Genomic DNA, 14,678 nt, shown 5'->3' with positions numbered 1-14,678 from the left:
CACCTTAGCCTTCTGTTAGGAAAGATAGGTCTTTTTAAAGCAAGAATCACTGCTCATAACTCCATCTCCCCAGTCTGCAATGGAGGTGGGGCTCAGAGGGGTATGATGAGGCTGAATACATTTGGGGTTCTCAAATGGTCCTGTTCTGTGGTATTAGGGACCCTCTGAACCACAGTGCTGAACCAGAGATACAAGCTGATGCAGTGACATCCTGTGCTGCATGTGCTACTGGATAGCCAGGCTCAGAGTGGAGGGTCTATATCTGCAGCCAAGAGAGAGTGTGTCAGGCTCAAAAGGCACTGCTGATGTGGAAATGCAGTTAGGGCTATTTACATGAGAGTCAGCTCTTGTTAGGGCAGTTATTTATGACCTGGAAAGCGCAGTTTTGTCATCAGATGATAGAAGTTGTGAATTTGGACTGAACTCAACCAAGAGTTGAGGCTCTCGGAACAGTCGGGAAGGAGGACTGCTAGAAAAGCCAGAACGTGTCAGGTTTTCCTTGGAGGCAACTTGAGGAAAATTGAACTAAGCCCCAGTTTGTTCAATTAAAAATAAATATATGAAACTCTACATTTAATTTTGGCTCAGGCGAGACGCTTCCATCTGCTCAAAAGGAAATATTTTGTTGCAGGGATAATGTTTTAAGTCAACACAAGGTAATTCCTCCTTTCTCCTCCCCCATTCTTTGGTTCAGCTACTGAATCAAGCAATCAATTATTCAGACAGAACTAATATGCATATGGTAATTGTTTCCACATTTAAATACACCTCTGGACAGGCAATCAGGAGACCTGGATTTTATTTCCATCTCTGCTACTGTGTCTGATGTGACCTTGGCCACTTCACTGCACTCTTGAGTCCCTCCTTTCAGGGTAGGACAGGCCCACATCTCACAGTGGATTTGCTGCATGTTGATAATACTAAAATTGCATGGAGGTCTTCTTCCTTCCACTCTTAGCAAGTAAACGTTTAGCTATCACTAATGCATGCATTCCTAATTCTCCCAGTGTGAGCTAGTTGCATTGCCTTACCAAACTCCCTGTAGTTTACTTAATAGGTCAAAAGGAATTTCAGCTGCTGAAATAGCAATGTTCTCTTAAACCAAAACCACTTTAATGAGCCCAGCTAAAACAAGGAAGAAAAATACGAGTGGGAAAGGGATTCCTCCCCCCCCTTAAATATTTCACTTTGTAATCAGCTCTCCAAACCGATGCATTGCATGAAGGTTTCTCTCAATTAAAAGGTCCATATGTGTTGTTGCAATTTCTAGATGTTTGGAAACTGTGATGAAGTTAATTGCATTATGCATTTAAAACTCCCTTACAACTGAAAGCTTGCACCAGGAAACCTGCATCCTTCAACCCTTTATCAGGCTGCGGCTCTCACCATTTGGCTTGTCTGCTCTTCAAGAGGCTTTCTCCCTTCTGCTTTCTGTGTGTGGCAGTGGGGGAACCAGCCCCAAGACCAGTGTATCTGGGATTTGTGAGGCTGCTCCAGTTCCTGCTGATGGCACAGCCCTGCAAAGGGTGGTTGTGGTCCCTTCTGGCCATGCTGTGCTAGGTTTTGACTCGCTGAGGGGTTGGCAGAAGGATGTGGGAGCAGCAAATGTCTTTTTGGGAACATGGAAGACAGTGGGAATCACTTTGGAGCAGAGGGAGCTGGATCATAGGATCGTAACTCAAGCTGAAGGAACCTCATGCATTTTCTAGTCCAGTCTCATGGTCAAAACAGGGTTAACTATGAGGTCACACCAGGTTGCCCAGAGCTTCATCCAGTTGGGTCTTAAAAACCTCCAGGGATGGAGCATGCACAGCCTTCCTGGGGAATCTTTTCCAATGCTTGACTGTCTTCATGGGGAGAAGATTTCTGCTTATATCCAGGATCCCATGCAGAGACACATGAGCTCTTTGAGCCCTTTCTCCTGGCTGATGCTCTGCGAGAACTGCAGGGAAAGGCAGTGGGTACGTCCATAAGCCTTGGTAGTGGATGGGGACCCTGCCTTCAGCCTCACCACAGCTTGCCATCGTATCCAAGTTTCCCTACCAATAAACCTGGTGATGTTTGGTCTGTCTGGATGAATGTCCTGCTCTGTCACGAAGGAAGGGCTGGGGTGTTTCAGCTGTAGCATGGTATTTCAGAGGTAACTGAATTGCTTGTTCATACAGGACTTCTGGTACCTGGCAGGGGTCTGCAAGAGGCTGAAGCACCCTGAGGCTGTGCAAGAGCTGTGTAAAGGGGAGAGCCCCATGGAGGCAGGAGGACTACAGCATCCTGCCAGGCCATAGGAGAGCAAAGGAGTTTGGGGATGGAAGGCAGTAGCAAAGCTGGCTTCTGGTGCTTGTCGGGCTGGGGAGCAGTGTTCAGCTGTTCACTCCTTGCCCTCTCTCCAGCTTGCATTTACCTGCCTCACACCCTTTGCTTAATTAGTTTGTCAGCCCCTGTCATCATAGCAGGAGGCTGCAGAGCACCCAGCAGAGCGTAGCTCTTACTGCAGCTACTGTAGCTGGGCTCTGCTGTAGCACAAGTGATAGCTTAATAAAGCACAGCATTGCAGACTGAGTATCTTGGCACTGGTTGTAACTTCTTATTAAAATAAGAAAGAGAGAGGGAAAAGAAATGCAAGAAACTGGAAAGAAGGAAGGTTATAGTAACTAATGGCTTCACTTTGAATGCCAGAGACCTGGGTATAAATGTCTAATCCCAAGGCAGAAACTAGAGTGAAGTCTGATATATTTGTCAGTAGCTTGAATTTGGTTTTCCCTTCTGGTTCCAGCCTCGAGTCTGAAAGGCAGAGTTATTTCTGGTCAGCCTGGGTACTAGTGAGTGGTTTATGGGGAAAAACTCAAACTGTGCAAGGACAAACGAAACCTGACTCAAACCCACTAAATTAACCCTGCATCTCGGAGCGGACTGAGCAGATCGCTTATTTAAAGGTCTTTGATGAGTTTCATTTTCCTGTCGGCATCATTCTGAAACCTCACTGCTGTCCAAGGTAATGAGAGTGGCTCTTTGGGCTTTGAGCGTTGGCTCCCTGCAGGGAAGGCATCCTCCAGTTCCCCCAGGTGGTCTATGGGAGGTTACCTGCTCTATCCTTTGGGCTGCAGTTTGACCTGGAAACTGGAGCAATCTTTATGCAGGCCTGTGAACCTGGCTTGGGTCAGGTCAGTGGGAGCCCTTGCTGAAAGGATGGTGGCTGAATCCACCTCCGAGGAGTCCCTGAAGGCAGGATACAGGCTCTGAGCCACTGCATAAGCACTTGCTACCTTTCATCCCTGAGCATCACTCATGGCCACATTCCATTGTCCTCCATCTGAACACAGGGGATTCATTTTACCTGGCTTCACTCATCTGAAGGTGGGTACTAAGCTGAGAACCCCCACACTGTATATCACACGGGTTTTGTTGCTCCAGAGAGAAACTGAGCCCACCAGTCCTGCTCACCTTGCAATTAATTTCCCCCAAGAAGCACCTTTGGGTGTCTGCAGTGGGTGAAATGGAGTCCAGCCTTTGAGTCTAATTCTCCCACCAGCACCAAGGTAGCAGCTGGTTACAAAGGCCTTGGAAATCTGATGTAACTCCCTTTAGCCAGTGGCTGAGAAGAGAAAATCCCAGGGGAGGTTCTCTTTTATCCCTGAGGACGTGAAATTTCATTTGCAGCTGACAACGCTCTTAATCCTGCCTTTATATTGATGAAGGATTTCTGGGTACCTCAACAGTTTCTCAGTTTCCCTAGACAGCAATTGACCTTGTTAGAGCTATGCATCAGAATGCACTGGCAATCAAGGTGCTATTGATTTAAACCTAATGGCCAGCCACTTGGGAATTTCACCTGGAAAGGAAAAATCAATGCCACCTTATTTTATTTCCTTTTTTTCTCCTGTTAAGATGTTACAATGAAGTGGCATGAGAGTCTCACCAGCTCTTTACCATTAAGAAATACACTTGCAGAGCCAAGAACATCGGGTCAGACTTTGGTAAGGTAACTACAGCCAGCTACAGGCAGGAATGACTGTAGGGTTAAGCAATTTTCCTTGATTGCTTGCTGCCATCCGCATCTCTCTCTGCTGACCTTCCCCAAGGCATGCAAGCTGCACTGCTATGCGGGACTCCGGAGAGGATGTCTTGAGCAATGCATTGCCTTATTGCTGGAGGAGCTCTGTGTAGCAGGGATGGTCCCTGTCTTGTCTTTGCCTCATTTTGGATGGTTTTTTTCCTCCATCCTAAGGGAAAAGTGTCACTCAGAATCTGTAAGATTGGTTTACAAGGCTGGTTTAAATGCATGGCAGGTACCCACCAGCCAAATGGATGCTTAGATCCATGGCAGGACTGAGCGACACCGCCAGCTCCCTCCTATCTCCTGAGGCATTCCAGGACCATGCCAAATCTCTCTGGCTTCAAGTGGGGTGGATGGTTGGTGTCCCATGGGAGCCCTGAACATTTTTCAAGCCAGCTCAGGGGGAACCGAGCCCCATCCAACCTGGCCTTGAACACTGCCAGGGATGGGGCAGCCACAGCTTCTCTGGGCACCCTGTGCCAGCGCCTCAGCACCCTCACAGGGAAGAACTTCTTCCTAATGTCTCATCTCAATCTCCCCTCTGTCAGGTTAAAGCCATTCCCCTTTGTCCTATCACGACAGTCCCTGATGAGGATTCCCTCTCTGACATCCTTGTAGGCCCCCTTCAGATATTGAAAGGCTGCTATTGAGTCTCCACTCATTACCTCTTGAAGTGATACAGAAGACAAGCTGATTTGGGTGCCTTGATACATTATTCATTGCCTTTGTCCTCACCTTCATACCTGTTTCCTTTCTTCCTCAGGAAAATGGGAGCCACTGCCCCAGTGTGACCTGTCTCTAAGGTACAAGAAAATAAAGGCCACTCGTCCTACTCCCTCGGACACCTCCCATTATGGATGGCTTGGTGGAGCAGAACAGTGTGCTAATGCACAATAAGATCACTGAAGCCGGGAAAAGGAATGGTTTAATTAACACAAGGAACTTGGTGGCAGAGAGCCGAGATGGGCTGGTCTCCGTGTACCCGACCCCGCAGTACCAGAGCCACCGAGCAGGCAGTCTTTCCTCTCCGGGCTGCCTGGAGAATAGCAGGAATGACCCTGTGCAGCAGCTCCTGGACCCCAACATGCTGCAGCAGACAGTGGAGTCTCACTACCGGCCCAACATCATCCTCTACTCAGAGAACGTGCTGCGCTCATGGGGCGAGAGCATCAGCTCGGAGTGCTGTGAAACTACCTTCATCGAGGACCGCTCTCCCACCAAAGACAGCCTGGAGTACACGGACAGCAAGTTCATCGACCTCTCAGCAGATGACATCAAGATTCACACCCTCTCCTATGATGTGGAGGAAGAGGAGGATTTCCAGGAGCTAGAGGTCAGATGTCATTTAGGATACGTGGGGAAGGCTGGGGAGGGAGGAGGACATGTTTGGGGTTAAGTGTGCAGCTCCCAAGAGCTGGTCTGCATGGGATTAGCTGCTTTGGAAGCCGGTCTGCATGGGAGCAGCTCTATCACCGTCTCCTCCAGACAGGACAGTGAGCGGTCACTCATCTTTGCTTGTTGGGTAAATTCCAACTTTATGGATACTAATGGCAAAATTCCCACTGGTCCTGATGGAGACCAGCATTTCCCTCCTGTCTCTGAATGGGCTGATCAGAAACTGAAGATGACCCATGTGCTTAAATGCTGTGTAAGGTTGGGGCCGGGAGCATCCATCCGCATACATAGAGCTTGTCTTAGCATTCCAACATAATAGTCTCTTACTTTCTCCTGCTTTGAGCTAGGCATAAGCAGATTGTTTTGCATTATGGATCAAATATGAAACACTTCTGTCTGTGAATGAACACAAAATCAGAAGTCTTTGGCTTTCAAGCTGCAATGAATCCCATATCTCTGAGATAAAAGATTTTATTTGCTGATGGAGTGAAACACTTCATTAGATCCCAAATGCAATGTTTCTTTTAGGCTCCTGTGCATCATTGATTGCTCACAGTAAAGTAAGACACATTTTGTTCCCCAAATGGGGCAGACTATGGAAACCAACTTCATGCTTTCTTAAATGTTGCATTGTTTTTACTTCCAAAGAAATCTGTTTGGATTTGGCAGAAACCAGCTGCCCAAGTACGGCACAGATTTGTGTATGTGGGAATGGAGGGTGTGCATCATGCTGCTTCACTCAGTGTTGGTAACAGACTCCTAACCTAGCAGAGACCATGTGGCTACATGGAGCAAAGCCATAGCTTCAGCTGGAATGGGCAGGTTGAGATCAGGATACTATTTGCTGGTGTGTCTCTGCTGCTGGGTTTTTCTCCATTGAGATATAACAAGTCCTAAAACTTCCATTTTCACCTCCTGTAATACCAGTGTCTTGCCTGTGTTCATGCACAGGGGCAACCCAACAAGAGCCTGACTTCTCCTTTATTCTCTTTCCCCCCCTGTATTCATAAGGCAGGAAGAGAGAGGTGTTTTTCCCAGCGTGTGCCAGTAATACAGCATTCAGTGCCTCCGCAGGGAGACAAAAAGTTCCTCCCAGAGGCATGTGAAGGGTGTTTGCTCAAATCACACCCTTCTACAGCACTTCAAAATTGGCTGTGGGAAGCCTCGTTTTCTTAATCAAAACAAAATCCCGAGTTGCTGCCTTTTTGCCCTAGTTCCTCTCATGCGGTAGTGATGCAAGTGACTGCAGCAGGAATTGCCTAATGGTGTTATTGACACATCCAGCCTCACATTTAGGCAGCAAAAAATAATACGTCTCCCTCTTGTCAATCCAAACCCAGCAAGACCGTCTTTAGCCAGATGTTGCAGAATAGGCTAAAAAGGGCTGGAAAAGTAAGCAGGACAAAGGAAAAATATATCTTGTGTCAAAAACCTTTCCCTTTTCTTGGTGGGATTTTTTTCAGGTGCCTTTGCACTGTAGGGCACTTGATCTGGGTGTCTCTTCAAAGTGGTACTGCAGTGGCCAACAAGAAAGCTGAAGAGGGGCTTTTGACAAGGGTCTGCAGGGACAGGACAAGGGGGAATGGCTTTAACCTGACAGAGGGAGATTGAGATGAGACATTAGGAAGGAATTCTTCCCTGTGAGGGTGCTGAGGCCCTGGCACAGTGTGCCCAGAGAAGCTGTGGCTGCCCCATCCCTGGCAGTGTTCAAGGCCAGGTTGGATAGGGCTTGAAGTAACCTGCTCTAGTGGAAGGTGTTCCCCCCATGGCAGGGGTTGGAACTGGATGGGCTTTCAGTTCCCTTCTAACCCAAACCAGTCTGGGATGCTGTGATCCGAAGCAAGGGTCCTGCACATCGCTGCAACTTGTTCATGTTTAATTTGGTTTGTAATAGCAGCGCTCCTCAGGTCCTGGTGCAATGTTATTCTGCCTGAGAAAATCATAATTGTCTGGAGGGAAAAAGGTTTCAGACACATCTCTCATTAGCATTAACAGCCCCACTTTGCTCCAGCAATTACCAGGCCTGGGCACAGAAGGCTGTGCTTTCTGTCAAAGCTTTAAACTTCTCTCTTTGGTGCCCAGCCCTGAAATCTAATGATTTCCTATTTGGGTATCTCTGGAATGCTTATATATATCTTATGAGTTCTTTACACCAAAATGAATGGGCAGACAACTTGTCAAATGTGGTGGCAATGAAATATTACGTGAGTTACCAGCTGCAATACCCTCCTGTTAGAGTTCATGTGTAAATGCATTGCCATCTTTTATCCAGAAACATCATTTGTCATATTACGCTCCTGCTAGTTTTCCTCCTAGCCCCTAGATAGATGGCTTATTTAGAGAAACCCAAGCTATTGATGGCAGCAAATTGAATTATTCATATGTGAGCATAAAAGAATACATCTGAGCACTCTCTTAAAACCTTTTCTTTTTTTCCTAGCGATGTATGTCTGAAACAGTTTCTGAAAATGAAATAAATAGAATGTTCTGGGGAGTGAAAGAAGAAAGGAAACATAGTGCTTTCAAATTAAACCTGCCTTCTTCTATTCCCGTACAAATTGCTGGATGCTGCTGTGAAACTCATCCCTGGGACATGAGCATGAAAATGCAAAGAGAGAAGGTGGCTCCTAAGCCATGTCCTCTTCCATCTAACCCCTCTTCTCAGTGTTCCCAAGCACCTCCTGGTCATGTGTCTTCCACAACATGAAGAGGGGGCCCTGGAGGTGTTTATGCATGTTGAGCCCCACAACATACCTGCTTTCTCCTGATGTTTCCAGTTTGCACAGGCTTGGATTGTCCCTCATTGTGCTGATAAGACCCAAGCTCCTGTAGCTTCAGCAATCCCTGAGAGCAGGTATCCAGAAAACATGTTTGGACATTCCCTTGGGGACCTGAGCATGGTGGGGTTCCCTTTCCAGAGAGCTCTGCAGCGTGGGCAAAAAGGCAGGCTAGTGCAGGTCTTGCATGCTTTAGGTACTTGCTTGTATGGCCATTTCCCATCAGGGTCTTACACCTTACACTAAAGAATTCACTGGTCATTGCAGATGGGAAAACAGTATCTTCTCCATTCTGCTCGTTGGGAACTGAAGAAAACGGTGCAGTAAATCATGGAATCATCATAGGATGGCTTGGGTTGGAAGAGACCTTTAAGCTCACCCAGTTCCAACCCCTTGCCACAGGCAGGGACACCTTCCACTAGACCAGGTTGCTCCAAGCCCCATCCAACCTGACCTTGAACACTGCCAGGGATGGGGCAGCCACAGCTTCTCTGGGCACCCAGTGCCATGGCACACCTAGGGATGTGTTGTGGATCTGGGAACATAATTTTAGTTTCTTTTCTCCCATGGGACACGCTCAGCAGAACACAGCATACCTCTTACACAGCAGCGGTGGGCGCTGAGGGAGTGCAAGGGATGGACTGCAAAATGGCCAGGTTTATCTCATGTCCTGCTGCTGCTGCCAGAGGCAAAGCACGGGGCTCAATGGGCCATTGGTCTGACCCCATAGGACACACACACTTTACGTCCCTGGATTTCTGCACAGATACATTATTAAGAGGTTATGAGAGTGATTACACTTCATTTGTGCTTGATTTATCTTTCTCCCTTAAAGGAGAAGCCACTGGAGTCTGGAGATACTGAGTCCTGCCAAGGGATATTAACCTTTATTAACCAGCTCTAGGTGAAGGGAGCAATGGCTGGGAAGTCACCTTCAGCAGTCTCCAAGTGCCCTCCTATGAATCCTGTTAATATCAGCTGGGGCCCAGAGTGATTCCCTTTCCCATCAGCACTTCCCTGATCTTTCAGACTGATGCTATGCAGTGCAGTCCCTGGGCTATAGGCAGACCAGCTGTGGGTGTCAGGAAAACAACCCAAGGCAGATGTTCATATCCAGGAGACAGGAGGAAGAACAGGCTTGAATAGTTGTATCCAGGGTTTTTTTTTTTTTTGCCCCTGGTACATTTTGGTTTTGCAAGGTTATATATGGAAAGCTTTCCAAACAAGGAGAGACCTCTGTGAGCCCATTCTGCAAGGCTGGCTGCTCAACTGACAGGGCAATTCAGGCTGGGAGCTGGGGAAACAGGAGGAGCTGGACCAGGTCAGGGTTAGTGGATAATGCATCACTTAAAGACCTTTGAAACTGAAAGGGAGCAACTGCAAAACTCAAAATAGTAAAAAAGAAATAAACAAATAGGGAAAATAGAATTAATAAAGAATACATCACCAGGACGAAGAACGGAGAAGGACTTTTTGCAAGGGCGTTTAGGGACAGGACAAGGGGGAATGGCTTTAACCCGACAGAGGGGAGACTGAGATGAGACATTAGGAAGAAATTCTTCCCTGTGAGGGTGGTGAGGCCCTGGCACAGGGTGCCCAGAGAAGCTGTGGCTGCCCCATCCCGGGCAGTGTTCAAGGCCAGGTTGGACGGAGCTCAGAGCAACCTGGTCCAGTGGAAGGTGTCCCTGTGCATAGGAGGGGGTTGGAGCTGGGTGAGGTTTAAGGTCCCTTCAACCCAAACCAGTCTGGGGTTCTGTATAGCAACAGGTTTTAGACACATGGCCTCTTCAACAAGCATCAGCCAGATGCTGCACACCTACTCAGCCTGTTGAGGCAGAGCAGAGGTAAGCAGCAGCCCTTGGTGGGAGACCTCCAACCCAGCTTGCTGCCTTCAATGTCTGCTGCATTTCAGTGAACTCACACTGCTTGCAGTAAGAGTAAAGGGACGCAGAGTGCTGTTCAGAGCAGGGTCATCATGTTTAACTGCATTACTGAAACAGGCATTTAGTGGAGGGAAACAGAGCACATATTATCTTACAGTCGCATCGTGCGCTGGTCTGTCCCAATCAGACTGCTGGACCATCTGGATTTGAAGCAGATCCCACAGGGCCTGACCAGAAATTAGTTTTGTGTGCAGCTTGTGCGTGTTGCTGAATTGGTTGCTTTGAAGGAAAAAGGGAGTAATACCAAGAGGGCTGTTTCCTGAATATCTATCAAAGGTTACTGGCAGCGGTGGTTCACAGCAGACCTTGTTGTCTGACTTCTCCAGCGTGCTTGGCGTTTTAATACTGTAAGAGACAATGTGACCACCAAATCCAGCCTCTGGTATGTCACAGGCAGCCCACAGGAGGCTGTCTGCAGAACCTCTGTGCACTCATCATGTCTGGGTTGAGGTAAAGCACGTAGCTTCTAGGGATTGCTAGCCTCGATTTAAGAAAGGGCTTCGTGTAATAGAAAATCCATTACAGCTGCAGAAAAGTGTTCATCGCCATCTCTATTAGAAATCTGCACCTTGTGCCTGCTCTTCATCTCTTCTGCTTTCAGCCACTGGGGTTTGTGCTGCTTTCCTGCCAAATGAAAGAGCTGTCTCTGATCAGAAATTATCTACTCATGCAGGCACTTACAGACTGTGGTGAAATTGCATCTTAAATTTATCTTAGAAGTGAGGTCGGCTTCTCTTCTTTCTTCTCGGGTAGAAGACTTCTCTGTGGCATGATGCATGTACTTGCCTTCTGATTCCTGATTTCTCCAACATGGGAAATGGTGGTACCAGACCTGGATTCAGGATATACCTTTCCTCTCCATGGATCACGTTTGTTCCTCCTGTGGTGCATCACAGAGGGGGTTTGTCTTCAACTTGCTCTTCACTGAACACTCTGCTCTAGCGGTCCTTCTCGTGAAATACAGCCCAAAGCGCACACCCTACGTTCAGCACTGTGTACAGACAGCCTTGCTCTGTGCCAGGTCATTCCTGCTCCCAAGCCATGGTTCTTTCTGGAATGGGGTGTCTACATGATCCAGTATCCCATATTAAATACCCTCTTCTCTCCTCTATTCTATACTCATTTGCTGAGGAAGCATTGCTATCAGCTGGAGGACCCAGTGAAATTCCTGGACTAAAATCCATCGATGTTTGAGCTTTATTCTACCAGTCTCCAGGGTGGCCACGTTTCTGGTTATGTTCAAGGCTGACTTCTTGCTCAGGTCATTTGTGAAGCATCAGATGCAGCCCCCTTGAATACAGAGGTCAAAATTTCCTGTTGAATTGTCTAGCACCCAAATGCCAGCTGCTGCAAAATCCCGTGCCCTCTGGGAGCAGGGAGGCTCATTTCTCCTCTTCATCCTTTGTCACATCGACAGTTCCTGCAGAAATGCAGTTTATGTCCTGCCCACACCACCTGTGTCTAACGCATTTTAGGTGTGCAGAGATGTGCACCGTGTAAAAACGTGTGTAAATAACACAGTCAAAGGTCTTGTGTGGGGCTGCTCCAGCTGGGTCATGCAGTGAAAGCCTGAAACCTCTGATGGTGTCACCTAGACCTCTGGGGAGACAGGCCATTGTCTTCAGGTCCTTTTCCCACATTACCTGGGAGAATAGGAGGGATGGGACCTGGTGGGAAAGGGAAAATGAAAAGGAAAGGAAAGAGCTGCTTGTTTTCTTTGTCATTCACTGTAATCCGCATCCATCTGGGCAGGGTGCTGTGTGCTTTCTGCAACAGTTTATGCTCTGGGGAGAAGACCTTGATCTCCTGGCAGCTCCAGTCATGCCTGCACTCCTAAGGTCACCTCTTCCTTGTCACAGACATGAAAAGGCTTTGGGGTAAACTGAGGCAGAGATTGCTTTATCTTGTGATGTCTTCTCAGCTGAGCTTCAGTCGTGTTGGTGAGGGATGTGTAGCAGTAGTCAGGGAGGATGAGGAGGGTTGTGGCTGTAATTAAGACATCTTTTGCTACAAAGGATCCATTGGAAGCAGGAAATCCCTGCTGCGTGCTCAGTAATTTAGAGATGTCATGCCTGCTGCGTGGCCATGGGCACAGGAAGGTGTTCTCACAGCGGCACATTGCATGGGCCGCAGAGAGCACAGCTCACCTGGCCAGCGGGAGGACTGTGCACCTACCCGAGGTTACATCCTTCCCGTTGCAGCACAAAGATGTGTCTCCAAGTCAGAGCCTGACTTGGCGTGGAAAGGAGCTGCCTTCTGTACATATTGTGTGTTGTGCAATTGCAGTGGAATCTGCTGGAGCCAGATGTCATGTCTGAAAAGGGGCAAATCCCTCCACATCCTGAAGGTACCCTCAGCTGCTGCTGCAGTTTCTTACAACCCCATGACACTGCTCCTGTCTCTTGTCACTTACATGAATGCAGCTTCATCTGGATGTATTTTGCCTTGTTTCTTCTTCAGAGTTGTCTAGCATCATGGAGATAGTGGTGTTGTCTGGTTGACAGGTTAGAGGAGCTCTGTTCTAGGAGAACTACACTGTGTTTTTACCAGCTCAGTAAAAAGCCTGGAGTAACTGCGATTTGTCAGGAGAGTAACTCTGAGGGGTCTTTGCTCTAGCAATGAACAGAATATCTCAGCCAGGAAATGGATGCTGTTTGCTGGGTATTCTTTTGAATGGTTACACAGGTTCTCTTTTGATTGCTTGTTGTTTGGTTGGGGGATGCATTGGAGGTACACCACTAAAAAGTAAAACCTAATAGTTTGGTATTTCAGATTGCTTAAACTCATCTAACTTAACATTAAGTAAAGGTTTGCCTGTTTAGTCTTGCTCACCACTAAAACCTTGTAAGTCCATCAGCTATGCTATTCCGTAACTTCTGCTGGAGTGAAAAGCTTTCAGACAGGTTAGTGATATCTGGATGTAATTGTGAAAAGTTCCATGTAAATCCATAAAGAGACTGTTCAACATGAAAGGACCATATTGGTGATTGGTTATCTAACCCAGACTGACTGTAACTGGTGAAAGTAATTCTGATTTCTCAGAGGACCCTCTAATGTCCAGCTCCTCTGGTGTCATGGAATCCCAGACTGGTTTGGGTTGGAAGGGACCTTAAAGCTCACCCAGTTCCAGCCCCCTGCCACGGGCAGGGACACCTTCCACTAGAGCAGGTTGCTCCAAGCCCCTGTGTCCAACCTGGCCTTGAACACTGCCAGGGATGGGGCAGCCACAGCTTCCTTGTGTTAAGGTGCAGCTCTTCCAGACTCAAGAACAAAGTGAAGGCAGCCAATGATGCAGCCAAATTGTCAAAAGGTTCCCAAAGTCATAAAGGTTTCTGGATAGGGAAGATCTATCCAGTAAGCTCAGGATTTGGCATTGTGTTGTAAGAGAGAGAACACATCAAGTTCATTCAGTGGTGGTGGAGCCTGTGACACAGTTGGTGAGACCTGTCTTGATGTTGAGGAATTGCCCTGGTGTGACCGGGGAGATGATCACAGCCTTGGTCCATGGCACAAGAGTGATCATGATGCCACTAACCAGCACCTCTCTATTTCTCTCTCCCTTGCTATTCCAGAGCGATTACTCAAGTGACACCGAAAGTGAAGACAATTTCCTGATGATGCCACCCAGAGACCATCTCGGCCTCACTGTGTTCTCCATGCTCTGCTGCTTCTGGCCATTGGGGATTGCTGCCTTTTATCTGTCTCATGAGGTAATGCTCAAACATCTCCTGGTAACTCAGAGTTTTGTATCCAGGGAGTTGGCATCACTGTGCACCAGCAAAGGAAGTTCACCAAACCCCAAATGTGGGGCAAGACATCCTTTCTCTGGGGCCATGGGAGGTATTTAAAGAGGGTAGTATGTTCCTCACTTTGGTATGTCCCTCTGATAGTGGTGGTTGTCTTGTGAGATACTTTGCTGAGGGAGGAATCTACAAAATATTTTAGGGTTTAGTTGATGATGGTCAGGTTCCATGTCAGGTTGTGTGGTCTCTAGCTGTGGATTTTCTGTGGACATGACTTTTGAGTGTAAAACACCTTTGCTATCTCAAACACTTGGATTTCCTATTGGGGAAACCAATCTATTGGTTCCTGAACTGCTCATCTGGAAGAGCAAACCACGTAATATCCTTCCAGGGGCAGAAAAGTAATTTTTGTTCTGCAGAAACTAATTTACTTTCCAGGAACCATTTCCTTTCCCCCTGTAAAATTGCTCAGCCTGTTCTTCTCGTCCATGTTTAATATGGGAATATTTTTACCAGAGAAGTGACAGTGGTTTGGTTTGGTTTGTTTCCTTCATGAGGTGGGCATGCAGGTTTCCAGCCAGTGCCTAACTAGCCATCAAGTCTTGCCCCATCATTTGTTCCGACAAGTGTGTCTTCAGAAGTGCCTGCAGAGTAATTATTGAGTTTCCCAGAATGGCAGATAATGCAATGTGACAGAAAAGGAGTCACACTGGAAGTCCCATCAGTGACTGCAAGGGAACATTCACTTATATTTCTATCTACTGGT

General features: G+C 47.5%; 1 protein-coding gene across 7 annotated transcripts in view; it reads left to right on the top strand.

Annotated features, from left to right (window-relative positions):
* SYNDIG1 (synapse differentiation inducing 1) overlaps positions 1–14,678 on the top strand; it is a 59,434-nt gene that overhangs the window by 4,851 nt on the left and 39,905 nt on the right. For 6 of the 7 annotated variants that reach the window (XR_010612822.1, XR_010612823.1, XR_010612821.1 and 3 more), the window contains exons 2-3: positions 4,818–5,387; positions 13,742–13,879. Coding sequence is in view for 4 of the 7 variants with exons in the window: in XM_065679583.1 (XP_065535655.1) it covers positions 4,908–5,387; positions 13,742–13,879 (618 nt within the window). In the remaining 3 variants the exon portion in view is untranslated. The remainder of the gene's footprint in view (positions 1–4,817; positions 5,388–13,741; positions 13,880–14,678) is intronic. The other variant, XM_065679585.1, reaches the window with a different exon arrangement.

Source organism: Lathamus discolor, chromosome 5 (assembly GCF_037157495.1).
Source record: "Lathamus discolor isolate bLatDis1 chromosome 5, bLatDis1.hap1, whole genome shotgun sequence".
NCBI lineage: Eukaryota > Metazoa > Chordata > Aves > Psittaciformes > Psittacidae > Lathamus > Lathamus discolor.
Note: the sequence above shows the minus strand (reverse complement) of the source record. Positions and strands in the feature narration are given on the sequence as shown.